This window comes from Dendropsophus ebraccatus, chromosome 7 (assembly GCF_027789765.1).
Source record: "Dendropsophus ebraccatus isolate aDenEbr1 chromosome 7, aDenEbr1.pat, whole genome shotgun sequence".
Taxonomy (NCBI): Eukaryota; Metazoa; Chordata; class Amphibia; order Anura; family Hylidae; genus Dendropsophus; species Dendropsophus ebraccatus.
Genome location: NC_091460.1, coordinates 746,234 through 773,709, shown reverse-complemented (window position 1 = coordinate 773,709; position 27,476 = coordinate 746,234). Strand labels below are relative to the sequence as shown.

General features: G+C 47.6%; 3 protein-coding genes across 4 annotated transcripts in view; 2 read left to right on the top strand and 1 right to left on the bottom strand.

Annotated features, from left to right (window-relative positions):
* The window catches only part of LOC138797208 (zinc finger protein 850-like), a 42,771-nt gene extending 19,875 nt beyond the window's left edge, over nucleotides 1-22,896 (top strand). The window contains exon 3 of the mRNA XM_069977044.1: nucleotides 21,405-22,896. Coding sequence (XP_069833145.1) covers nucleotides 21,405-22,027 — 623 coding nt within the window. The 3' untranslated portion in view covers nucleotides 22,028-22,896. The remainder of the gene's footprint in view (nucleotides 1-21,404) is intronic.
* The window catches only part of LOC138797178 (zinc finger protein 300-like), an 898,668-nt gene that overhangs the window by 445,595 nt on the left and 425,597 nt on the right, over nucleotides 1-27,476 (bottom strand). The gene's annotated exons all lie outside the window — the stretch shown is intronic.
* LOC138797169 (zinc finger protein 84-like) overlaps nucleotides 1-27,476 on the top strand; it is a 221,087-nt gene that overhangs the window by 41,320 nt on the left and 152,291 nt on the right. The gene's annotated exons all lie outside the window — the stretch shown is intronic.

Below are 27,476 nucleotides of genomic sequence, written 5' to 3'. Positions count from 1 at the left end.
CACATATATATATATATATATATATATATATACACACACAGAGGCACCAGTAACATATATACAGATACGCCACTGACATACACACATATATACGCTGTAATGTGATGACACTAGTGCTGATGTATACACCATGAATAGACTGTATACAGGGAAATCATCTCAGTGTAATACGAAATACTCAACCGGAAACACAACCGGAGACACTACTGACATACACACATATATACGCTGTAATGTGATGACACTAGTGCTGATGTATACTCCATGAGTAGACTGTACACAGGGAAATCATCTCAGTGTAATAAGAAATACTCAACCAGAAATAAAAGAAAATGCAGCAGATATTAGTGGTGGGTTCTTTTATTAGAGCCCAACATTAATAGAAGCTGCTGCAGAACATCTTTGGGAGCAAACCTGTCAATCACTTGAGACACTACTGACATACACAAACACACATATACACCAGTGCTACAGACTATATATATATATATATATACATGCAGTGTCCCAGAACATGCAGACTACTACTCCTATTATGGCCATTTCTCTTGCTGTGTCCATGCCTGTTCTGGTAAGTGTTTGCACTGCAACTGCTGCTGGTTTTCCCCTAGTATTCTCTGGTAATGTGCATTCTCATGTGTATTCTCATGTATTCCTGTGTATTATTACATTGTACAGTGGTATGCAAGGCTGTTGATCACGTGACCTGTAACCATGGTTCCTCCAATGGCCGACTAGCTCTGGCCAGGAGCAACCATGTGACCTCCCACTTCCTCCTAACAAGTTAGTCTTCCCCCTGCTTCCAAGCAAGGAGGATGTGTGTCGTCCCTCTCCTGCCTCAGAGGAGTTGGGCTTCTTCTCTGCAGCCTCTTCACCATAAGAAGAGTGACTGATTCTGCTGCTGTATTCAAGTCTTCGGCTGTATCTGCCTGCTCAAGTGACCGGATTCTTCTCTCTCATCTGGGTGTCATTCCGTTATCTCTCCTCATCGCTGCAAGGATTCACAGCAAGTATTATTCTCAAGCTAATCCACCCAGCAACGCTATTTCTCTCATACTCCTACTCCCATCATCCGGCACGTATTCTCACAGCCTATGCAGCACCACTCCTGCTTTATTTGTCAAAGCCTGCTATATACCCGGTTGCATCCGGAGAGAACTGTTGCTACTAGTTACCTCATCTATAATAAAACCGCTGTTACTGAACCCTGGCATTGGTGTCCACTAACTGGTGCCCTGACTAGGTGCAGCGAAGAATCGCATGCCCATCATCACCCGCAGATTCCACAGACCGGCCCTACAGCTGTGCCGCCCTCAGGCCTATACCGTGACAAGTATAACCCCTGCAGCTGCCCCGGTCATTGCCCGCTCATAACACCAGCACTGCGGAAGTGGCCCCCAGGGGCCAGGGCATCGCATATATAGCCACAGATACATACACACACACATATACACCAGTGCTACAGACATTGCTGACATACACACACACATATATACCCACAGATACATACATACACATACTGACATACATATACCCACAGATACATATATACACATACTGACATATACATATACACACAGATACATATATACACATACTGACATATACATATACCCACAGATACATATATACACATACTGACATATACATATACACACAGATACATATATACACATACTGACATATACATATACACACAGATACATATATACACATACTGACATATACATATACCCACAGATACATATATACACACACTTACATATACATATACCCACAGATACATATATACACACACTGACATATACATATACCCACAGATACATATATATACACTCACTGACATATACATGTACCCACAGATACATATATACACACACTGACATATACATATACCCACAGATACATATATACACACACTGACATATACATATACCCACAGATACATATATACACTCACTGACATATACATATACCCACAGATACATATATACACACACTGACATATACATATACCCACAGATACATATATACACTCACTGACACACATACACAGCACTTACAGCTCCCAGGCTTCCCCCCTCCTCCTCCTGTAGTCCGGGCTGATCTTCACATAGAAGTATTCAGGACCTCTGGGTCATGTGACCCAAAGGTCCTTCATCCCTCTCATGTGCCACAGGACCTGGCAGGTCCTGCTCCTCTGTTCAGCCCGCTCACCCGGCACTACAGTGAGGGGGCTGAACAGTGCAGTGGGGGCCCCTCTTCCTCTCTGGACCCCTGGGGGAGCGGGGTACCTACCATGAAGGCAGGGCAGGCTTCCTCGGGCCCCCTTCCTGCAGGGGCCCCATAGCAGTCACCTTCCCTGCCTTCATTGTAGTTACGCCACTGATGCCCTGTGTTGTCACCCCTGCCCCAATGCCAGGGCTAGGGAAGGGGCACTTCTCAGCTGTTCCTCATTTAGTAACTGAATGGAACATATAGGCTTAGTATGAACCTGAAACCCTTCAAATTAGTCTGATACAGAGGATTCAAGATGGAATCCATGTAGTCGCCTACTCCACTTAAAGGGAACCAATCAGCCCGTTTGGGCTGATATGGTTCCCTGGATCATTGTATAAAGCACCTGGAGCGGCCCCAGCACGTACCGGCCACGGCCGCAGCAGGTGCTTTATAACAGAGAAAATGACTTTTATTCCCCGGCTTGTGACTACATACGAGCGGGGAAGTAGTCATGGTGGGCGGCTCCCCTCTCGTATCTAGTCACTGCGCTCTGCCTGTCAGCGCGCTCAGAGGGGATGATTGACAGGCAGAGAGGTCCGTTACTGGCCGCTCTGCCTGTCAATCATCCCGCCGAGCGCGCTGACAGGCGAAGCGCAGTGACTAGATACGAGCGGGGAGCCGCCCACCATAACTACTTCCCCGCTTGTATCTAGTCACGAGCCGGGGAATAAAAGTCATTTCCTCTGTTATAAAGCACCTGCTGCGGTTGTGGCCGGTACGTGCCGCTCCAGGTGCTTTATACAATGATCCAGGGAACCATATCAAACGGGCTGATTGGTTCCCTTTAATCCATAGGATGCTATGATGTCGATAATTGGCTTAAAGAGATGCTTGTACTATGTTTCACCTCTTTAGTAGCAGTTTGCATGGGCAGCTGTGTCCAGCATTATCAATGCAGCGCTCTCTCCGTCGGGATTCATCAGCCCTTTTGCATCTTCTCTAGTTTATGGGGAGTTGATTCCCGACCTTCATCGGTTTGGGATAAATATTTCCGCCTGTCTGGTCGAGTTTTCTTCCTTTGACAGATTCCGCATAGAAGCTGTTCAGAATATAACGACAGCCAGTGATGATCCTCACTCCTGGGGGTGACCGATAACCAATCAGAAATCGGATCTCAACCCAGACACCCAAAATATATCTTGGGGATCCTCTGGATTCCAAGGTAATAATGTCCTCTCTCCCCTCAGATTGGGTATCTCTGGTGGAGAAGACCAGACTCTTCCCAATGTAGGAGGCCTGGTTACACTTGAGGACCATGTCCATTGGAATCCATGACCACTTATTACCAGTGACCCCTTAGAATCAGACTCATTCTAGATTCTTACTGTAATAAACCAATAGACTTGTCATTGTGAATCCGGCACAGGTATCCTTTTCTCCACAGGTCTGGTGGTCTCTATATGTTGGCCTACATGGCTTACTTGAAGATGGGGGTTTCTCTGGATCCCTCTTCCTAAGATAAGATTAGTCACAGACGTCGGCCAGTTGTCTCCAAGGACCAAGCCCAAAATGACCCAGTGGACCAGGCCAAATTTTGTGAATTTGCCCTGTTTCTCTTTCTTTATTAATAACGTCGGGATGCTATTACATATCCTAATGGTTCTGAGAATGTTTTCTCGGGACATATTCTACTTTATATTACTGGTAAATTTTAATGGGTATTTATAGCGAATCCTATCCTGTCGTTTTTCTAACTATGAAATATTCTGCCTGTAAGGAAACTAGTTATACCACATAAATTAGACGCTAAATAACATTAGCAACATGTCTACTTTATGTTGGCGACATGTTTTAAACTTGCTTTCAATTTTGTAAGACAATAGAAAGCTTAAAAGTTTAGCAACAATTTTCCAAATTTTCACACAAACTTCAAAATCAGATTTTGTTAGGGACCAGTTAATATTTAAAGTGAATTTAAGGGGATTGTATGTTATAACCCCCCCCCCCCCACACACACACACAAATCACCCCATTTCAGAAACTGCACCCCCTAAACTGTTCAAAATCACTTCCAAAAAGTCACAGAAATAAAAGGTAAATGTGTAAGAAAATTATAAATTTCTATTTTCTGTGCACAATTAAATTGTAATCTAATTTCTCTCATAATAGAAAACCTATTAGCAGAGAAATGCACCACAATATTTATTGCCCTCTTTCTGAACTTTATAGAAATACCCCATATGTGGCCGGTAAATGCCAAGCGGGCGCTAGGAAAGCCTCCAAAGGGAAGGAGCGCCGTTTGGCTTTTAAAAGCTGGATTTGGCCAGATTGGAGGACGGAGGCCATGATGAGTTTACAAAGCCCCCGTGCTGCCAAAACAGTGGAAACCCATAAGAAGTGACCCCATTATGGAAAGTCCACCCCTCAAGGAACGCAATAAGGGGTATAGTGGCCATATGGACCCCACTGGGTCTAATATTGGTCTAACCCTGTGGTCTCCTCCTCCTCCTACTCATACATAGTAACCCTGTGGTCTCCTCCTCCTCCTCCTCATACATAGTAACCCTGTGGTCTCCTCCACCTCATACATAGTAACCCTGTGGTCTCCTCCTCCTCCTCATACATAGTAACCCTGTGGTCTCCTCATACATAGTAACCCTGTAGTCTCCTCCTCCTCATACATAGTAACCCTGTGGTCTCCTCCTCCTCCTCATACATAGTAACCCTGTGGTCTCCTCCTCCTCATACATAGTAACCCTGTGGTCTCCTCCTCCTCCTCATACATAGTAACCCTGTGGTCTCCTCCTCCTCATACATAGTAACCCTGTGGTCTCCTCCTCCTCCTCATACATAGTAACCCTGTGGTCTCCTCCTCCTCCTCCTCATACATAGTAACCCTGTGGTCTCCTCCTCCTCATACATAGTAACCCTGTGGTCTCCTCCTCATACATAGTAACCCTGTGGTCTCCTCCTCCTCCTCATACATAGTAACCCTGTGGTCTCCTCCTCCTCATACATAGTAACCCTGTGGTCTCCTCCTCCTCATACATAGTAACCCTGTGGTCTCCTCCTCCTCCTCATACATAGTAACCCTGTGGTCTCCTCCTTATACATAGTAACCCTGTGGTCTCCTTCTCCTCCTCATACATAGTAACCCTGTGGTCTCCTCCTCATACATAGTAACCCTGTGGTCTCCTCCTCCTCCTCATACATAGTAACCCTGTGGTCTCCTCCTCCTCATACATAGTAACCCTGTGGTCTCCTCCTCCTCCTCATACATAGTAACCCTGTGGTCTCCTCCTCCTCATACATAGTAACCCTGTGGTCTCCTCCTCCTCATACATAGTAACCCTGTGGTCTCCTCCTCCTCATACATAGTAACCCTGTGGTCTCCTCCTCCTCATACATAGTAACCCTGTGGTCTCCTCCTCCTCCTCATACATAGTAACCCTGTGGTCTCCTCCTCCTCATACATAGTAACCCTGTGGTCTCCTCCTCATACATAGTAACCCTGTGGTCTCCTCCTCCTCCTCATACATAGTAACCCTGTGGTCTCCTCCTCCTCATACATAGTAACCCTGTGGTCTCCTCCTCCTCATACATAGTAACCCTGTGGTCTCCTCCTCCTCCTCATACATAGTAACCCTGTGGTCTCCTCCTTATACATAGTAACCCTGTGGTCTCCTTCTCCTCCTCATACATAGTAACCCTGTGGTCTCCTCCTCATACATAGTAACCCTGTGGTCTCCTCCTCCTCCTCATACATAGTAACCCTGTGGTCTCCTCCTCCTCATACATAGTAACCCTGTGGTCTCCTCCTCCTCCTCATACATAGTAACCCTGTGGTCTCCTCCTCCTCCTCATATATAGTAACCCTGTGGTCTCCTCCTCATACATAGTAACCCTGTGGTCTCCTCCTCCTCCTCATACATAGTAACCCTGTGGTCTCCTCCTCCTCCTCATACATAGTAACCCTGTGGTCTCCTCCTCATACATAGTAACCCTGTGGTCTCCTCCTCCTCATACATAGTAACCCTGTGGTCTCCTTCTCCTCCTCATACATAGTAACCCTGTGGTCTCCTCCTCCTCCTCATACATAGTAACCCTGTGGTCTCCTTCTCCTCCTCATACATAGTAACCCTGTGGTCTCCTCCTCCTCATACATAGTAACCCTGTGGTCTCCTCCTCCTCATACATAGTAACCCTGTGGTCTCCTCCTCATACATAGTAACCCTGTGGTCTCCTCCTCATACATAGTAACCCTGTGGTCTCCTCCTCCTCATACATAGTAACCCTGTGGTCTCCTTCTCCTCCTCATACATAGTAACCCTGTGGTCTCCTCCTCCTCCTCATACATAGTAACCCTGTGGTCTCCTTCTCCTCCTCATACATAGTAACCCTGTGGTCTCCTCCTCCTCCTCATACATAATAACCCTGTGGTCTCCTCCTCCTCATACATAGTAACCCTGTGGTCTCCTCCTCCTCATACATAGTAACCCTGTGGTCTCCTCCTCCTCCTCATGCATAGTAACCCTGTGGTCTCCTCCTCCTCATACATAGTAACCTTGTGGTCTCCTCCTCATACATAGTAACCCTGTGGTCTCCTCCTCCTCATACATAGTAACCCTGTGGTCTCCTCCTCCTCCTCATACATAGTAACCCTGTGGTCTCCTCCTCCTCCTCATACATAGTAACCCTGTGGTCTCCTCCTCCTCCTCATACATAGTAACCCTGTGGTCTCCTTCTCCTCCTCATACATAGTAACCCTGTGGTCTCCTCCTCCTCATACATAGTAACCTTGTGGTCTCCTCCTCATACATAGTAACCCTGTGGTCTCCTCCTCCTCATACATAGTAACCCTGTGGTCTCCTCCTCCTCATACATAGTAACCCTGTGGTCTCCTCCTCCTCCTCATACATAGTAACCCTGTGGTCTCCTCCTCCTCATACATAGTAACCCTGTGGTCTCCTCCTCCTCATACATAGTAACCCTGTGGTCTCCTCCTCATACATAGTAACCCTGTGGTCTCCTCCTCCTCCTCATACATAGTAACCCTGTGGTCTCCTCCTCCTCCTCATACATAGTAACCCTGTGGTGGTCTCCTCCTCCTCATACATAGTAACCCTGTGGTCTCCTTCTCCTCCTCATACATAGTAACCCTGTGGTCTCCTCCTCCTCATACATAGTAACCCTGTGGTCTCCTCCTCCTCATACATAGTAACCCTGTGGTCTCCTCCTCCTCATACATAGTAACCCTGTGGTCTCCTCCTCATACATAGTAACCCTGTGGTCTCCTCCTCATACATAGTAACCCTGTGGTCTCCTTCTCCTCCTCATACATAGTAACCCTGTGGTCTCCTCCTCCTCATACATAGTAACCCTGTGGTCTCCTCCTCCTCCTCCTCCATAGTAACCCTGTGGTCTCCTCCTCCTCATACATAGTAACTCTGTGGTCTCCTCCTCCTCATACATAGTAACCCTGTGGTCTCCTCCTCATTCATAGTAACCCTGTGGTCTCCTCCTCCTCCTCATACATAGTAACCCAGTGGTCTCCTCCTCCTCATACATAGTAACCCTGTGGTCTCCTCCTCCTCATACATAGTAACCCTGTGGTCTCCTCCTCCTCATACATAGTAACCCTGTGGTCTCCTCCTCCTCATACATAGTAACCCTGTGGTCTCCTCCTCCTCATACATAGTAACCCTGTGGTCTCCTCCTCCTCCTCATACATAGTAACCCTGTGGTCTCCTCCTCATACATAGTAACCCTGTGGTCTCCTCCTCCTCCTCATACATAGTAACCCTGTGGTCTCCTCCTCATACATAGTAACCCTGTGGTCTCCTCCTCATACATAGTAACCCTGTGGTCTCCTCCTCCTCCTCATACATAGTAACCCTGTGGTCTCCTCCTCCTCCTCATACATAGTAACCCTGTGGTCTCCTCCTCATACATAGTAACCCTGTGGTCTCCTCCTCCTCATACATAGTAACCCTGTGGTCTCCTCCTCCTCCTCATACATAGTAACCCTGTGGTCTCCTCCTCATACATAGTAACCCTGTGGTCTCCTCCTCCTCCTCATACATAGTAACCCTGTGGTCTCCTCCTCCTCATACATAGTAACCCTGTGGTCTCCTCCTCCTCCTCATACATAGTAACCCTGTGGCCTCCTCCTCCTCATACATAGTAACCCTGTGGTCTCCTCCTCCTCATACATAGTAACCCTGTGGTCTCCTCCTCCTCATACATAGTAACCCTGTGGTCTCCTCCTCCTCATACATAGTAACCCTGTGGTCTCCTCCTCCTCCTCATACATAGTAACCCTGTGGCCTCCTCCTCCTCATACATAGTAACCCTGTGGTCTCCTCCTCCTCCTCATACATAGTAACCCTGTGGTCTTCTCCTCCTCCTCATACATAGTAACCCTGTGGTCTCCTCCTCCTCCTCATACATAGTAACCCTGTGGTCTCCTCCTCCTCATACATAGTAACCCTGTGGTCTCCTCCTCCTCATACATAGTAACCCTGTGGTCTCCTCCTCATACATAGTAACCCTGTGGTCTCCTCCTCATACATAGTAACCCTGTGGTCTCCTCCTCCTCATACATAGTAACCCTGTGGTCTCCTCCTCCTCATACATAGTAACCATGTGGTCTCCTCCTCCTCCTCATACATAGTAACCCTGTGGTCTCCTCCTCCTCCTCCTCCTCATACATAGTAACCCTGTGGTCTCCTCCTCCTCCTCATACATAGTAACTCTGTGGTCTCCTTCTCCTCCTCATACATAGTAACCCTGTGGTCTCCTCCTCCTCATACATAGTAACCTTGTGGTCTCCTCCTCCTCATACATAGTAACCCTGTGGTCTCCTTCTCCTCCTCCTCATACATAGTAACCCTGTGGTCTCCTCCTCCTCCTCATACATAGTAACTCTGTGGTGTCTTTCTCCACAATCCCTTCTCTCCTGCACTGCTGAGACTGCAGTCACACTATCAGCACTAGGAATTGCAGTGCTCCTATATACCATGTGTTACGGTAATAGCCAGGACTAGTTAGTTCCAGGCTTCAGAATGTGCCAGGAAGATCATAGGGTGACACCTACATGTGAGACTAACTAAAGAATGCCAACTCTTAACCCCTTCAGATCCATTCCCCCACTGTTAACCCCTTCACATCCACTACAATCTAATTCATCCACTGTTAACCCCTTTAGATCCACAACACTTCAATTCATCCACTTTTAACCCCTACACATCCACCACAGTTTAATTCATATACTGTTAACCCCTTCAGCTCCAGGAATATTTTATTTTTTTCTAACTATATGTAATTAGGTTCAACTATATGTAATTAGGTTCATTAAAGGTTCATTTTAATTTATTTCTCTTATTTGTCTTAGATATAGAAAAATCATTTTTACTGTAGGGATTTGGATTAATGTGATGGTAAAGTGTCTATTTGGGGCTATATGTCGCACTATTTGAAGTCCAATAAAATCACGAAATCAAATTGTTAACCAATCACACTACCATATCCTAGAAGAGCGCTTACCCTCGTACAGGTTCTGTGATTTTCAGACATTTTTACTGTAGGGATTTGGAGTAATGTGATGGTAAAGTGTCTATTTGGGGCTATACAACTGATAATTTGAAGTCCAATAAAATCACGAAATCCAATCGTTCTCCATCTTGTTCTTGTTGTTGGACGCTCTTGGTAGACGACTTCCAATCCCAGGAGGGACCAGTTTCATGGCTGATGGAGGATAACCATTAAGAGACTTTTTTCAGGACTATTCTAGTTTAATAAGTCTATGTTCCTTTTAAGTTTAGGTTAGGGACTCGCAAGAGAATGAGGACCCTTGATGTGGCTTGCGAGCTTACCATATTTCTTGCCTATTTTTTTCTTCTAGTTTTCAACAGTAAAAGATTTCTACTAATACCTCATTGAAGATTGGACATCGAGCCATCAAGGAGCCCCACTAGACTAAAGCTGCTTTCACATGCTGCAGATTTTAGGCAGATTTTCTGCAGCAGATTGTCTGTTGCCAAACCAAAGTCAACCTGAAGTTTCAAATCTGCTGTAGAAAATCTGCATCAAATCCGCAGTGTGTGAAAGCACCCTTACTATTCTGCAAGTCTTCCCCAGTGCATTATAGGGCCATGCAGCTGCCACTGACTGACAGCTCCTTACCACCCTAGCGTCTCTGCCACCTAATAAAGAGTGCTGAGGGGCCTGTGTGAGCTGCTGGCGCCTGCTGATGCCCCGTCCCCCGTGCCGACTTCTATGCTTTTATAGTAGAAGTCTGGCTAAAACATTTTTGTATTGTTATTGTATTGTCACCCAAAAGTTATACAAATCCCCAATATACACCTATTACGGGAAATGCTTAGAAAGCGCTTTTTTCTCTGCACTTACTACTGCATCAAGGCTTCACTTCCTGAATAACATGACGATGTCACTTCCTGGATAATATGGTGATGTCACTTCCTGGGTAACATGGATGTCACTTCCTGGATAACATGGTGATGTCACTTCCTGGGTAACATGGTGATGTCACTTCCTGGGTAACCTGGTGAGGTCACTTCCTGGATAATATGGTGATGTCACTTCCTGAATAACAAGGTGAGGTCACTTCCTGCATAACAAGGTGATGTCCCTTCCTGGGTAACATGGTGATGTCACTTCCTGGATAACATGGTGATGTCACTTCCTGGATAACATGGCGATGTCACAACCCGACTCCCAGAGCTGTGCGGGCTGTGGCTGCCAGAGAGGATGATGGCGGGGGGGAAACTGAGGGATACAGGGCACCGGAGGAACACTGAGCATCCCCCTGCCATCATCTTCTCCGGCAGCCACAGCCCGCACAGCTCTGGGAGTCGGGTCGTGACATCACCATGTTATCCAGGAAGTGACATCACCATGTTATCCAGGAAGTGACATCACCGTGTTATCCAGGAAGTGACATCACCGTGTTATCCAGGAAGTGACATCACCATATTATCCAGGAAGTGACATCACCATGTTACCCAGGAAGGGACATCACCTTGTTATCCAGGAAGTGACATCACCATATTATCCAGGAAGTGACATCACCTTGTTATCCAGGAAGTGACATCACCATGTTATCCAGGAAGTGACATCACCATGTTATCCAGGAAGTGACATCGCCATGTTATCCAGGAAGTGACATCACCATGTTATCCAGGAAGTGACATCACCTTGTTATCCAGGAAGTGACATCCATGTTACCCAGGAAGTGAAGCCTTGATGCAGTAGTAAGTGCAGAGAAAAAAGCGCTTCCTAAGCATCTCCCGTAATAGGTGTATATTGGGGATTTGTATAACTTTTGGGTAACAATACAATAACAATACAAAAATGTTTTAGCCAGACTTCTTCTATAAAAGCATAGAGGTCGGCACGGGGGACGGGCATCAGCAGGCGCCAGCAGCTCACACAGGCCCCTCAGCACTCTTTATTAGGTGGCAGAGACGAGACCGCTAGGGCGGTAAGTAGCTGTCAGTCAGTGGCAGCTGCATGGCCCTATAATGCACTTGGGAAGACTTGCAGAATAGTAAGGGTGCTTTCACACACTGCGGATTTGATGCAGATTTTCTACAGCAGATTTGAAACTTCAGGTTGACTTTGGTTTGGCAACAGACAATCTGCTGCAGAAAATCTGCCTAAAATCTGCTGCATGTGAAAGCAGCTTTAGTCTAGTGGGGCTCCTTGATGGCTCGATGTCCAATCTTCAATGAGGTATTAGTAGAAATCTTTTACCGTTGAAAACTAGAAGAAAAAAATAGGCAATAAATATGGTAAGCTCGCAAGCCACATCAAGGGTCCTCATTCTCCTGCCAGTCCCTAACCTAAACTTAAAAGGAACATAGACTTATTAAACTAGAATAGAAGAACAGTCCTGAAAAAAGTCTCTTAATGGTTCTCCTCCATCAGCCATGAAGCTGGTCCCTCCTGGGATTGGAAGTCGTCTACCAAGAGCGTCCAACAACAAGAACTAGATGGAGAACGATTTGATTTCGTAATTTTATTGGACTTCATATTATCAGGTGTATAGCCCCAAATAGACACTTTACCATCACATTACTCCAAATCCCTACAGTAAATAGGTCTGAAAATCACAGGACCTGTATGAGAGTAAGCGCTCTTCTAGGATATGGTAGTGTGATTGGATAACAATTTGATTTCGTGATTTTATTGGACTTCAAATAGGCGACATATAGCCCCAAATAGACACTTTACCATCACATTACTCCAAATCCCTACAGTAACAATGTCTGAATATCACAGAACCTGTACGAGGGTAAGCGCTCTTCTAGGATATGGTAGTGGGATTGGATAACAATTTGATTTCGTGATTTTATTGGACTTCAAATAGGCGACATATAGCCCCAAATAGACACTTTACCATCACATTAATCCGAATCCCTACAGTAATAATGGTTCCTCTATATCTAAGACAAATAAGAGAAATACATTAAAATGAACCTGGTTTTCAGGTGTTAAAAATTACATATAGTTAGAAAAAAATTAAATATTCCTGGAGCTGAAGGGGTTAACAGTATATGAATTAAACTGTGGTGGATGTGTAGGGGTTAAAAGTGGATGAATTGAAGTGTTGTGGATCTAAAGGGGTTAACAGTGGGGGAATTGAACAGTTGTGGATGTGAAGGGGTTAACAGTGGGGGAATGGATCTGAAGGGGTTAAGAGTTGGCATTCTTTAGTTAGTCTCACATGTAGGTGTCACCCTGTGATCTTCCTGGCACATTCTGGAGCCTGGAACTAACTAGTCCTGGCTATTACCGTAACACATGGTATATAGGAGCACTGCAATTCCTAGTGCTGATAGTGTGACTGCAGTACTGCTGAGCTCCGCCCCCAATGTACTGATCACATGATTGTGACATCATCACAGGTCCTACACCTCCAGCATCTACCAGATACAGAGCAGTAAGGTAAGCTTACAGGAGAAGGGGTGTTACATTGTGTTACTATCAGTGTGACCCCAGCAGTAAGGTAAGCTTACAGGAGGAGGGATGTTACATTGTGTTACTATCAGTGTGACCCCCCAGCAGTAAGGTAAGCTTACAGGAGGAGGGATGTTACATTGTGTTACTATCAGTGTGACCCCCCAGCAGTAAGGTAAGCTTACAGGAGGAGGGGTGTTACATTGTGTTACTATCAGTGTGACCCCCCAGCAGTAAGGTAAGCTTACAGGAGGAGGGATGTTACATTGTGTTACTATCAGTGTGACCCCAGCAGTAAGGTAAGCTTACAGGAGGAGGGATGTTACATTGTGTTACTATCAGTGTGTGACCCCAGCAGTAAGGTAAGCTTACAGGAGGAGGGGTGTTACATTGTGTTACTATCAGTGTGACCCCCCCAGCAGTAAGGTAAGCTTACAGGAGGAGGGGTGTTACATTGTGTTACTATCAGTGTGACCCCCCCAGCAGTAAGGTAAGCTTACAGGAGGAGGGATGTTACATTGTGTTACTATCAGTGTGTGACCCCAGCAGTAAGGTAAGCTTACAGGAGGAGGGGTGTTACATTGTGTTACTATCAGTGTGTGACCCCCCAGCAGTAAGGTAAGTTTACAGGAGGAGGGATGTTACATTGTGTTACTATCAGTGTGTGACCCCCCCAGCAGTAAGGTAAGCTTACAGGAGGAGGGGTGTTACATTGTGTTACTATCAGTGTGTGACCCCCCCAGCAGTAAGGTAAGCTTACAGGAGGAGGGGTGTTACATTGTGTTACTATCAGTGTGACCCCAGCAGTAAGGTAAGCTTACAGGAGGAGGGGTGTTACATTGTGTTACTATCAGTGTGACCCCAGCAGTAAGGTAAGCTTACAGGAGGAGGGGTGTTACATTGTGTTACTATCAGTGTGACCCCCCCAGCAGTAAGGTAAGCTTACAGGAGGAGGGATGTTACATTGTGTTATATGTAAAATAACTTTTTCCTTCCTGAATCAGTACACAAGGATCTGTACCGGGGGGAGCAGCCGCTCATGATGGAGGATCAGCCGCCCAGCCTCATATCACAAGGTAAGAGGAGACCTTCCTGATGCTAGAGAGCAGGGGTGAGGGTCCCCTAGATCCTCCTCCTCCCATCCCCCTCCCCCCATCCCCCTCCCCCCATCCTCCCCCTCCCCCCATCCTCCCCCTCCCCCCATCCTCCCCCTCCCCCCATCCTCCCCCTCCCCCCATCCTCCCCCTCCCCCCCCCTCCCCCCATCCTCCCCCTCCCCCCATCCTCCCCCTCCCCCCATCCTCCCCCTCCCCCCATCCTCCTCCCCCCTCCCCCCCATGCTCCCCCTCCCCCCATCCTCATCCTCCCCCTCCCCCCATCCTCATCCTCCCCCTCCCCCCATCCTCATCCTCCCCCTCCCCTCATCCTCCCCCTCCCCCCATCCTCCTCCTCCCCCCATCCTCCTCCTCCCCCCATCCTCCTCCTCCTCCCATCCTCCTCCTCCCCCCATCCTCCTCCTCCCCCCATCCTCCTCCTCCTCCCATCCTCCATCCTCCCCCCATCCTCCTCCTCCTCCCATCCTCCTCCCATCCTCCTCCTCCCCCCATCCTCCTCCTCCTGATGACATGTAGCAGTGTATAATGGACAGTCTCCCTGTGTGTTCCCTACAGATGGAGGCAGTGACAGGAATCCACCAGAGAGGTGTCCCCGTCCTCTGTATTCCCAGGACTGTCCAGAGGGAAATGTCCCAGCAGACAATCAGCAGGTAGATGAGGCTGATGCTATAGCACTATATCTCTATAGCGCCCCCCGGTGCTGGTGGTTGTTGCTCCTGCACTCATAGATGTGATGAGGCTGATAGATACATGTTGCTGGTTTCTTATGTTGATGTGTTAGATTTTCCCTCCTGTCTGCTGGATTGTACTGAATTGTTCTATATGTCCCATCAGGGGGGAGATCAGGTGACTAATATTAAAGTGGAGGATGAAGCAGAAGAAGAGAGGATGAGGGGCGATCCCCCGTGTATGAGTGAGGTGAAGGAGGAGGAGGCGCCGGCAGCTGCTATACCAGGTATATGAGAATAGAGGTCCTTGGCTGATCGGCTCTTTATATCAGGTACATCCTCCTATGTAAATGGTTATGAGTGACCAATAATGATGAAAGCAAACGGCCATCACAGGTTTGTGTATATATCGGGGTCTGGGATATGTATATGTGATACGAACAGTTGTGCTCAAAAGCTTACATACTCCGGAAGAATATTTGCTTTCTTATCATTCATATTCTCTACAAAAGGACAACACGATAACTATCCGCCGGCCCCATGGTCAGTGGTCGGGTGGCACCATTTACTGTCACACTATTGTGTTTTGTTTGTTTTTTTTACATCATAATGACAACCAAAAACATCCCAAAGACCCTGATGAATAGTTCCCGTCCCCTAGTTCCTAATCCTGTGTATTGTCCCCTCTAACATCAATGGCAGCTTGGAGTCTTTTGTGATAGTTGTGGATGAGGCTCTTTATGTTCTCAGATGGTAAAGCCGCTCATTCTTCTTGGTTCCTGTGCTGTCCTGTATGAACTGTACACTGAGATCTCCCCAGAGATACTGAGGTCAGGAGACTGAGATGACCACTCCAGAACCTTCACTTTGTTCTGCTGCAGCCAATGACACGTCGACTTGGCCACGTGTTATGGATCGTTGTCATGTTGGAACGTCCCAGTACGTCCCATGTTCAGCTTCCGGGCCAATGAGTGCACATTTACCTCCAGTATTTGCTGATAACCGGCTCCATTCACCTTTCACCAAGTTTCCTGAGCCTTTGTAGCTCACACATCCCCAAAACATTAGCGATTTCCCCCACCCCTGTGCTTTCCAGTAGGATCGGTGTTCCTTCCATCATAGGCCGTGCTGACATCTCTCCAAATGTGATGTTTATGGTTGTGGCCAAAAAGTTCCATTGTGGTCTCATCCCTCCACGTGACCTTGTTCCAGAAGTTTTGGGGCCTATGTCTGTGCTGTATTGTAGAATAAGATACTTTGTGGCATCTGCACAGTAATGGCTTCTTCTGGCGACTCCACCATGCCGCCCATTTCCTTACTGTGCATCCTGATACTTGTGTTGGTCTACCTGACTGTGGTTCCTATCAGAACAAAGTGAAGGTTTTGGAGTGGCCATCTCAGTCTCTTGACCAGACTGTGGTTCCTATCAGAACAAAGTGGCCTGCAGCTTCCCAGATCCACGATACTGCTGCAGCTTCCCGGATACACCATATCGCCGCAGCTTCCCGGATACACGATACCGCCACAGCTTCCCGGATACACAATACTGCTGCAGCTTCCCGGATACACCATATCGCCGCAGCTTCCCGGATACACGATACCGCCACAGCTTCCCGGATACACAATACTGCTGCAGCTTCTTGGATACACCATACCGCAGCAGCTTCCCGGATACACCATACCGCAGCAGCTTCCTGTATACATGATACCGCCACAGCTTCCTGGATACACGATACTGCCGCAGCTTCCTGTATGCACGATACCGCTGCAGCTTCCCGTATACATGATACCACTGCAGCTTCCCGGATACACCATACCGCAGCAGCTTCCTGTATACATGATACCGCCACAGCTTCCTGGATACACGATACTGCCGCAGCTTCCTGTATGCACGATACCACTGTAGCTTCCCGGTTACATGATACCGCTGCAGCTTCCCGGATACACAATACCGCCACAGCTTCCTGGATACACGATACTGCCGCAGCTTCCCGTATGCATGATACCGCTGCAGCTTCCCGTATACATGATACCGCTGCAGCTTCCCGGATACACAATACCGCTGCAGCTTTCCAGAAACGTGATACTGATGCAGTTTCCCGGATGGTATAGCGGTGTTATCCAGTCACAGTATGGCGGTATTGGTCAGGTCTGGTGTGGCAGTGTTTTACAGTCACAGTATGGCGGTATTGGTCAGGTCTGGTGTCGTGGTGTTATCCATTCATAGTATGGTGGTATCAGGTCTGGTATGGCGGTGTTATCCAGTCACAGTATGGCGGTATTGGTCAGGTCTTGTATGGCAGTGTTCTCCAGTCACAGTATGGTGGTATTGGTCAGGTCTGGTATGGCGGTGTTATCCAGTCACAGTATGGCGGTATTGGTCAGGTCTGGTATGGCAGTGTTCTCCAGTCACAGTATGGCAGTATTGGTCAGGTCTGATATGGCAGTGTTATCCAGTCACAGTATGGCGGTATTGGTCAGGTCTGGTGTTGTGGTGTTATCCATTCACAGTATGGTGGTATCAGGTCTGGTATGGCGGTGTTATCCAGTCACAGTATGGCGGTGTTATTCAGTCACAGTGTGGTGGTATTGGTCAGGTCTGGTATGGCGGTGGTAAATGGGATGCCTGGAGCTATTACCTACCAATCCTGTGGTGAGAACTCCGTCAGACAATATGCAGACAGCAGCTGGTAATACCGCCCCGATAGACAATAGTCACCCTGACGATTGGCATGTGAGTGAGTCCATCGCTTTTTCCCTTCGTGTTCTTCATGTAGCGCCATTGGCGTATCTCTTTTGATATCACCGACAGGTTCACTTAGTCACTTCCGTGAGATTTTGATAGTTTTGCCCATGTAATTTTTTGGCTGTGTCCACATGTAGACGGTTTGTGTTGTGGAGCAGTATGCGGATCTCGTATGTCTCACCTGTACTGGCGGCTTAGACCGTCTCTCGGGGACACACGTACTTGCACACTGTACAGCGGCTGCACTGGAAGGAGCCTTCTATTCCTGCTGATACTTGTCCCTCCTGGTAGAGGACTGGCCGTGGTGGCCGTAGACTGGTCTCTCTTTTAGTCCTGCAACCCCCCCACCCCATGTGTGTTATTGGGTGTGTCCCAAGATAAGGTGGAAATCATTCTGTCTGATCAGCAGGGGCCAATAATGTGACTGAACATCTCTCACGACACTCGACTTCTCCTCGTCCGTCCCTGTAATCGGGTTTTCTATAATGAAGGTGTTAGCAACTGGCTCCTACGTCTCTGCATCCCATGTGCCGATCTTCATACTTTCTTGGGGTGTCCCCTTTTTGTTAGCCGCCCCCTTTTTGTTAGCCGCCCCCTCGCCCTCTTTTTGTTAGCCGTCCCCTTTTTGTTAGCCGCCCCCTCGCCCTCTTTTTGTTAGCCGTCCCCTTTTTGTTAGCCGCCCCCTCGCCCTCTTTTTGTTAGCCGTCCCCTTTTTGTTAGCCGTCCCCTTTTTGTTAGCCGTCCCCTTTTTGTTAGCCGCCCCCTCGCCCTCTTTTTGTTAGCCGTCCCCTTTTTGTTAGCCGTCCCCTTTTTGTTAGCCGCCCCCTCGCCCTCTTTTTGTTAGCCGTCCCCTTTTTGTTAGCCGTCCCCTTTTTGTTAGCCGCCCCCTCGCCCTCTTTTTGTTAGCCGTCCCCTTTTTGTTAGCCGCCCCCTTTTTGTTAGCCGTCCCCTTTTTGTTAGCCGCCCCCTCGCCCTCTTTTTGTTAGCCGTCCCCTTTTTGTTAGCCGCCCCCTCGCCCTCTTTTTGTTAGCCGCCCCCTCGCCCCCTTTTTGTTAGCCGCCCCCTCGCCCTCTTTTTGTTAGCTGTCCCATTTTTGTTAGCCGTCCCCTTTTTGTTAGCCGCCCCCTTTTTGTTAGCCGTCCCCTTTTTGTTAGCCGCCCCCTCGCCCTCTTTTTGTTAGCCGTCCCCTTTTTGTTAGCCGCCCCCTCGCCCCCTTTTTGTTAGCCGCCCCCTCGCCCTCTTTTTGTTAGCCGTCCCCTTTTTGTTAGCCGTCCCCTTTTTGTTAGCCGCCCCCTCGCCCTCTTTTTGTTAGCCGTCCCCTTTTTGTTAGCCGTCCCCTTTTTGTTAGCCGTCCCCTTTTTGTTAGCCGCCCCCTCGCCCTCTTTTTGTTAGCCGTCCCCTTTTTGTTAGCCGCCCCCTTTTTGTTAATGTGCGGATATTGCTCTCCCTTTCTTGAGGGATCTAGGGTGACCACTGTCCCACTCTAAGATGTCGCCGTCTCTTTTCTATGGACCGCACTCACCAGTTTTCCAGGCTCAGCAATTCCGATTTTTAAATCCAGGAATATTATTTCCTTGGCGCTCATCGTTTTTGTAAATTTCTGCCCCAATTTGTTTTGATTCAATCAATGGACGAGTCTATTACCCTCCTCTATATTTGAAGTCCAGACCAGCAGGATGTCGTCGATAAATCTTACAGGAAACAGATCACTGATCTCAGGGAGAGCAGCTGAAGATAACCTTGCCAGTTACAGCGCTCAATGCAGTGACATCCTAAGTGCATTGCATCCTGGGAAATACAAGGAGCCCTGAATGAGGCTGCATCGGCTCTGTGTTGCATAGTTGATAAATCTTACGGGAAACAGATCCCTGATCTCAGGGAGAGCAGCTGAAGAGAACCCTGCCGGCTGCTGGTTACAGCGCTCAATGCAGTGACATCCTAAGTGCATTGCATCCTGGGAAATACAAGGAGCCCTGAATGAGGCTGCACCGGCTCTGTGTTGCATAGTTGATAAATCTTACGGGAAACAGATCCCTGATCTCAGGGAGAGCAGCTGAAGAGAACCCTGCCGGCTGCTGGTTACAGCGCTCAATGCAGTGACATCCGAAGTGCATTGCATCCTGGGAAATACAAGGAGCCCTGAATGAGGCTGCACCGGCTCTGTGTTGCATAGTTGATAAATTTTACGGGAAACAGATCCCTGATCTCAGGGAGAGCAGCTGAAGAGAACCCTGCCGGCTGCTGGTTACAGCGCTCAATGCAGTGACATCCTAGGTGCATTGCATCCTGGGAAATAAGAGGAGCCCTAAATGAGGCTACACCGGCTCTTTGTTGCATAGTCGCTAAATCTTAGACGTGTGCGGCCATCATCTCAGCTGGTCACATGGATGCTACTGCGAGAGTCCCACATGGAAAAGAAGCTGAAGCGGCCCCTGAGGAGTTATCACACAAGAAACACGTCGGGCCAAGACAACCTTGTCTGGCCGGGATGAGTACTGCACTGCACTTATTGATACTGGTTTGTTTACTGGGTTTTGTTTTTGGTAACTTTTTAATAGTGAAATAAAAGTAAATTTTTAAAGTTTCCTATAGACAGTGACCGTATGGGATCCACCTGGAGACGAAACTGTAAAACCTTGTGTGTGCTGTATATGTTGGGCTTGTTTGTTTGTTCAAACTAATTGGTGTCAGAAAGATATATAGATTTGTAATTTGCTTCTATGTAAAAATCTCCAGTCTTCCAGTACTTATCAGCTGCTGTATGTCCTGCAGGAAGTGGTGTATTCTCTCCAGTCTGACACAGTGCTGTCTGCTGCCACCTCTGTCCATGTCAGGAACTGTCCAGAGCAGCAGCAAATCCCCATAGAAAACCTCTCCTGCTCTGGACAGTTCCTGACATGGACAGAGGTGGCAGCAGAGAGCACTGTGTCAGACTGGAGAGAATACACCACTTCCTGCAGGACATACAGCAGCTGATAAGTACTGGAAGACTGAAGAGAATACACCACTTCATGCAGGACATACAAAAGCTGATAAGTGCTGGAAGACTGGAGATTTTTACATAGAAGTAAATTACAAATCTCTATAACTTTCTGAAACCATTTGATTTGAAAGAATTTTTTTTTCCAGAGTTCCCCTTTAGGGCCAGAATCCAAGATCTTGTGATTGATTTGATTGTAAGGCATTATGCGCAGGTATGCAGAATTTGGGGCATTTTGGTGATGTTTTTGATGCAGTTTTTTTTTATTTATTTTTTTAGCCAAAACAGAAGACGATATAAAAAATATGGAAAATATAAAAGATGAAACCGAAAACGCCGGTAACATCTCTGAGGAGAACATTGTGTTACCGCTGAAGTATAAAGCAGAAGCTGTCGGTGCGGAGCAGCGCTCCTCAGGAGAAGCCCTCCTCCCCCTTACTGTACATCCAGGACGTCACACTACAGATCTATCATATAATCCTCCTGACCATGAGGAACCTTCTCCTGACCGCTCACACACTGCGACCACAGGGACAGAGCAGGGAGCGGGAACTAGATATCACTGTGGTGAATGCGGAAAAGAATATGCTAGTAAAGGAAGTCTCAATAGACACAACAGAAATCATACAAAGGAGAAGCTATATTCATGTTCAGAATGTGGAAAGTGCTTTACATATAAATCAGAGCTTGGCTTACATAAAAGAATTCACACAGGAGAGAAGCCATATCCATGTTCAGAGTGTGGAAAACGCTTTGCATATAGATCACACCTTATAAAGCATCAGAGAACTCACACAGGAGAGAAGCCGTATACATGTGCAGAATGTGGAAAATGCTTTATAAGTAAATCAGCTCTGGGAATACATGAGCGAATTCACACAGGAGTAAAACCTTTCTCATGTTCAGATTGTGGGAAATGTTTCTCACGTAAAGCAAATCTTATTAATCATGTAAGAACTCACACAGGAGAGAAAATGTTTTCGTGTTCAGAATGTGGTAAATGTTTTATAGAGAAATCACACCTCATTACACATCAAAGAAGTCATACGGGAGAGAAGCCTTTTTCGTGTTGTGAATGTGGGAAATGTTTTTCAGAAAAATCCAGTCTTGTTATTCATGAGAGAATTCACACAGGAGAGAAGCCATATTCCTGTTTAGAATGTGGGAAATGTTTAACTACTAAACCCAAACTAACTGATCATCTGAGAATTCACTCAGGAGAGAAACCATATTCATGTTCAGAATGTGGGAAATGTTTCATTACGAAAAGCAAACTAGCTGTTCACCTGAGAAGTCACACAGGAGAGAAGGTGTTTTGATGTTCTGTATGTGGAAAATGTTTTGTAAGGAATCCAGAGTTAGAGAGAAGGACACACGTGGCCATGTTCACATTTCATCTTAAATGGAATCTATTAGACAACAGATTAGGATCTTTTTAAAATGTTTATTTTTCAAAAAAGTTAAAGCTGTAAAACCAATCTCCTCCCACCATGGAGGACCAGTCTCCTCCCACCCACCACGGAGGACCGGTCTCCTCCCACCCACCACGGAGGACCGGTCTCCACCCACGCACCACGGAGGACCGGTCTCCTCCCACCCACCACGGAGGACCGGTCTCCTCCCACCCACCACGGAGGATCGGTCTCCTCCCACCCACCACGGAGGACCGGTCTCCTCCCACCCACCACGGAGGATCGGTCTCCACCCACCCACCACGGAGGACCGGTCTCCTCCCACCCACCACGGAGGACCGGTCTCCACCCACCCACCACGGAGGACCGGTCTCCTCCCACCCACCACGGAGGATCGGTTTCATCCAACCCACCACGGAGGATCGGTTTCATCTAACCCACCACGGAGGATCGGTTTCCTCCCACCCACCACGGAGGACCGGTCTCCTCCCACCCACCACGGAGGACCGGTCTCCTCCCACCCACCACGGAGGACCGGTCTCCTCCCACCCACCACGGAGGATCGGTTTCCTCCCACCCACCACGGAGGATCGGTTTCATCTAACCCACCACGGAGGACCAGTCTCCTTCCATCATGGAGGACCAGTCTCCCCCCACGCACCATGGAAGACTCCTTCTTACTTCCTGTAAGTGATAAATCGTTTTGTTGTCTCCCCACATGTTCTCGGCTTCTGGTCAGATTGTTATTGCCGCTTAATAAAATGTAATGTAAGAAATTCTTCGGGATGCGTCTGTATCGTCTCCTGTCACCGAGAAGGAGACGTTGTGGAATTCCGGAACTCGTAGGATTGACAGACACCTCACCCATCTGCAAGTGCTAAAATATACAACTATAAGGGTGACTCCCCCCATAGACCACTCAATGAAACACACAAATCAAATCAACAGGATATGACGTCAGAATGTAGTGGTGCACTACTAGTCATTTTTACTGCCCACATAAACCCCTTTAAGGGCACACTCTAAGTATACAACACAGTATATTCCCACCATACAGTGATTACATATGGCCTCCATACTGCAGCTGAACAAAACAAAGACATTACCAATGATACCACTGCATAATACCGCCACACCATGACCTCTATCATTACAGACCCTATAGCAGAGTGCTAGTACATCCAGTGAGTAGTAATGCCCCCCCCCCCCCCCCGGTGCTCTGCCCCATAGTAATTCCCCCTGTGCTCTGCCCCATAGTAATTCCCCCCCTTGTGCCCTCCCCATAGTAATTTTCCCCCATGTGCTCTCCCCATAGTATTTCCCCATGTGCTCTCCCCATAGTAATTTTCCCCCATGTGCTCTCCCCATAGTAATCGTCCCATGTGCCTTCCCCATAGTATTTCCCCATGTGCTCTCCCCATAGTAATCCCCTCCATGTGCTCTCCCCATAGTAATCGTCCCATGTGCCTTCCCCATAGTAATCCCCTCCATGTGCTCTCCCCTTAGTAATTCTCCCATGTGCCCTCCCCATAGTAATTCCCCCATGTGCTCTCCCCATAGTTTTTTTTTTTTTTTAAATCAGATAATTTTTTATTGACACTTTCATTGCAGTATAGACAGGCATGAAAGACATATCAGACATATACTTCAATGCATTGTACATTAACAAATACAAACAGTAGAGGTACAGTTGATATCAAATACAAGGTATGCCCTATACCCACAAGGAGCCTTTAGCAGTGGCTGCAATGAATCCACCATTTTCTACATTTTCCTCCCAACTAACAAAAACAAACAAAATAACTTGCACATGTGCACACCTCATTATTTCTGTCGTGTCACACAAATCGCACAACACCCTGTGTCAGTTTTACTATAGACCACTAGGACCCCCCCCCCCCCCCCCCCCCCCGTGGAAAGTTTAGTTAAGGAACCTGCCACAAGACTTCTGCTGCCCTCACTATGAACATCCAATTCCTCCCCCCACAGGCACTACACACACGTATACATATGAATGATAGATATCCCCGTTCCATCCCGTAGCGTACCGGGTATTTAAGGGAGATATACAACCATGCCTACTGTTCACCTATACCACTCCGTTACCTAGCCATTGCAGTAATATCCTGGTCGGGACACCTGGTGCGTCCAGCCACCTCCCCCATATTTGTTCAAACTTACGTAGACATTTCCTCTTAACATATACCCCTCTCTCCAGTCGGACGATGGTATTCATTCTAGTTCAGAGCTCAGGTATGGTAGGCGGTTCTTTTTGGATCCATTTAGAAGCCACACACTTACGTGCCTGAAACAGTATCCTCTGAATCCCCAACACCGTGTAATCATCCAACTGCAAGGTACTCAGCATTCCCAAAATAGAATGTTGCGGCGCCAATGTTATAGAAATACCAAAGACCTGGTGGATAATATCTTTCACCCCCCTCCAATAAGAGTCCAATACCCGGCAGTCCCAAAACATCTGGATTATGTGTGCGTCCTCTGCATCACACCTGGGACATTTAGACGTTGGTCGATACCCTATCTTGTGCATGATATACGGGGTTTTGTGCAACAAAAAGAGCTGTGGCATCCGCTGAGCCTCACAAAGGGACAGTAATGGGACCGTTTCCAACACCTCCCTCCATTGAGAGTCATCGATGGGCCCTAAATCCTGAACCCATTTGTCCCTGATGGTTAGAGGAGCTGTGGTAAGTTTGGACTGTAACAGTGAGGTATACGCAGAGGATATAGCCCCTCGCAATGTCCCCTTTTCTCCTACCGCATCTAAAAGGTGATGAGATGAGAATGTTAGAGGTGTTAGGGCATGTTGGGCCTGTAGGGCATGACGGATCTGTAAGTATTTATGGAACATTACATTAGTAAATAGAAAGGTTTCTTTGAGAAGATCAAAGGAGATAATGGAGTCGTCCCTCCATACTTGTGGTACATAGTAAATTCCCGCATTTTTCCATGGGGAGAAACCCTCCAGCCGAAACAATTCTGGCAGCTGCGGGTTTCTCCATAGCGGTGTAAAATTAGTGAACCCAGATATGCCCAATATTGATTTAGTTTGACACCAGACTTTGCTCAACAACCGCAAAGTAGGCATAAACCTACCCCCACCCATAACACAGGCCATGTCTATCGCAGCCACAGGTGGTGCGTGCCCAGTTAACCAGGATACCATCCGGCCCGCTACTCCTATCCCCTCTGTTTGCCCCCACCCTTTCATGTGCTGCAATTGGGCTGCTATAAAATATAGATAGGGGTCAGGTATTGCTAGGCCACCGTCGGCCTTAGGCCTTTGGAGTGTGTCCAGCTTGATTCTAGCCGCCTTTTTCTGCCATATAAGCTCTCTAAACAGGGTATTGATTTTCTTAAAATATTTAGTCGGAATCCAAAGGGGAGCATTGTGCAAAATATAAAGTAACTGTGGCATGAGCACCATTTTGATAAGGTTACCCCGTCCAACTGTTGACAAGGGTAAGCGGCACCATGCATCCACTTTAGTTGCGCTTTTACGGATAATGGGCACTAAATTATCCTGGATATAATCTCCCACTCTCGCTGACACCACCACCCCCAAATATCGGAAGCGTTCCACCCGTTGTAGAGGAACCTGAGGGGACCCAAGTGAGGATAGTGGAGCCGTCAGGGGCATCACTACAGATTTATCCCAATTTATGGTCAATCCCGCCTAGAGCTGAACTGAGTAATAATATTCATAATAGGGCCAATGGAATTATCATAATCATCCGTGTATAACAACATGTCATCTGCATATAGGGACATTTTCTCTTCCAATCCCCCCCCTCCCCCCCAAGGGAACCCTTTTATATCAGTGGATGATCGGATCAGGGAAGCCAGGGGCTCCACCGCAATCGCAAACAAAAGGGGCGACAGCGGGCAGCCCTGTCTAGTCCCCCTGTGTAAACTAAAGCTGTCCGACAGCCCCCCATTAGCCCGCACCCGCGCTATTGGGTCTACATATAACAATCTAACCCATTTTATAAATCCCTCCCCTCCCAAGCCCATTTTCCCCATCACGGCCCAAAGATAGTCCCACTCGACGCTGTATAAAGCTTTGGCAGCGTCGAGGGAGAGAATGGCTGCCCTCCCCCTCCCACCTCCCCACCCCCCCGTGTGCCTGAAGATTCAGGTAGAGCCTTCTAATGTTTTGGGATGTGGATCTATTGGGCATAAAGCCGGATTGGTCAGGGTGGATGAGATTGTCTATAACCGATGTAAGTCGATCCGCCAGAGCCCGTGCTAGGAGTTTAACATCAGCTGTCAATAAGGATATAGGCCTGTATGAATCGGGGCTGGTAGGGTCTTTACCTGGTTTTGGGAGGACTACGATAATGGCTTCCCTCTGCGACTGGGCTAGGCTGCCAGTTTGTAATGCCTCGTTAAAAGTTTCCAGGAGCTGCGGGAGAAGGGTCTCACCATGTTTCTTGTAAAATTCACCCGGTAGCCCATCCCCCCCTGGAGCTTTTTCATTCGCTAAAGACTGTAAAGACCTTTCCAACTCTTCCAGTGTCAGCGGCTCATCCAACATGCGGGTTTGCTCAGCTGACAGAGAAGGCAAATCTAGATTTACCACGTATTCCCCTATACCTTCCTTATCAGATGAAGACACCGTGGAGGCATACAGTGACTTATAGAACCCATATAGGCCTTCCAGGATATCTGCATCATTCGACACCAATCCCTTCTCAGGTGACACCAGTTTGGCTATATGCGGGGAGCCTGATTGTGCCCCGATAACCATTGCGAGCATGTGCCCAGCACTTCCCCCCTCTTGGTAATGCGCCTGCTTACTTGTTATCAGCCGCACTAGCTTGATGATCTTTAAGCAATTTCTGTGCCTCCTCCCAGTTGCTCAGGTGTTGTGCAGAGGGCTCAGATATATATTCAGCTTCAGTTTCCACCACCCTACGCTCACAGGAGGCCAGCATTGCTCGCGATTTGTTTTTATGTCTACTAATCTTCTGAATGTAGAGTCCTCGAACGTTTGCTTTCATAGCATCCCATACAGTGGTTCTGGAGGAAGAGCCTATGTTATGTGCAAAGAATTCCCACTGACCCCCACTGACCCATCTGTGTCAACCAGCTGTAGCCAAAAGGGATTCAGACGCCATACAGGTCCCGCCCCAGGTGGTCTGTAACCCCACTGTAACTGAACATGTAACGGGGAGTGGTCTGATAAGCTACGCGGAAGATAGGACACACTGTGTCTATAGGGCAGGAGCCCAACACTGCCAACAGCCAAGTCTATACGGGAGAGGGAACGATGTGAACTGGAGTAACAGGAGTACTGTCTTATTGTTGGGTTGCATATCCTCCACAGGTCCGT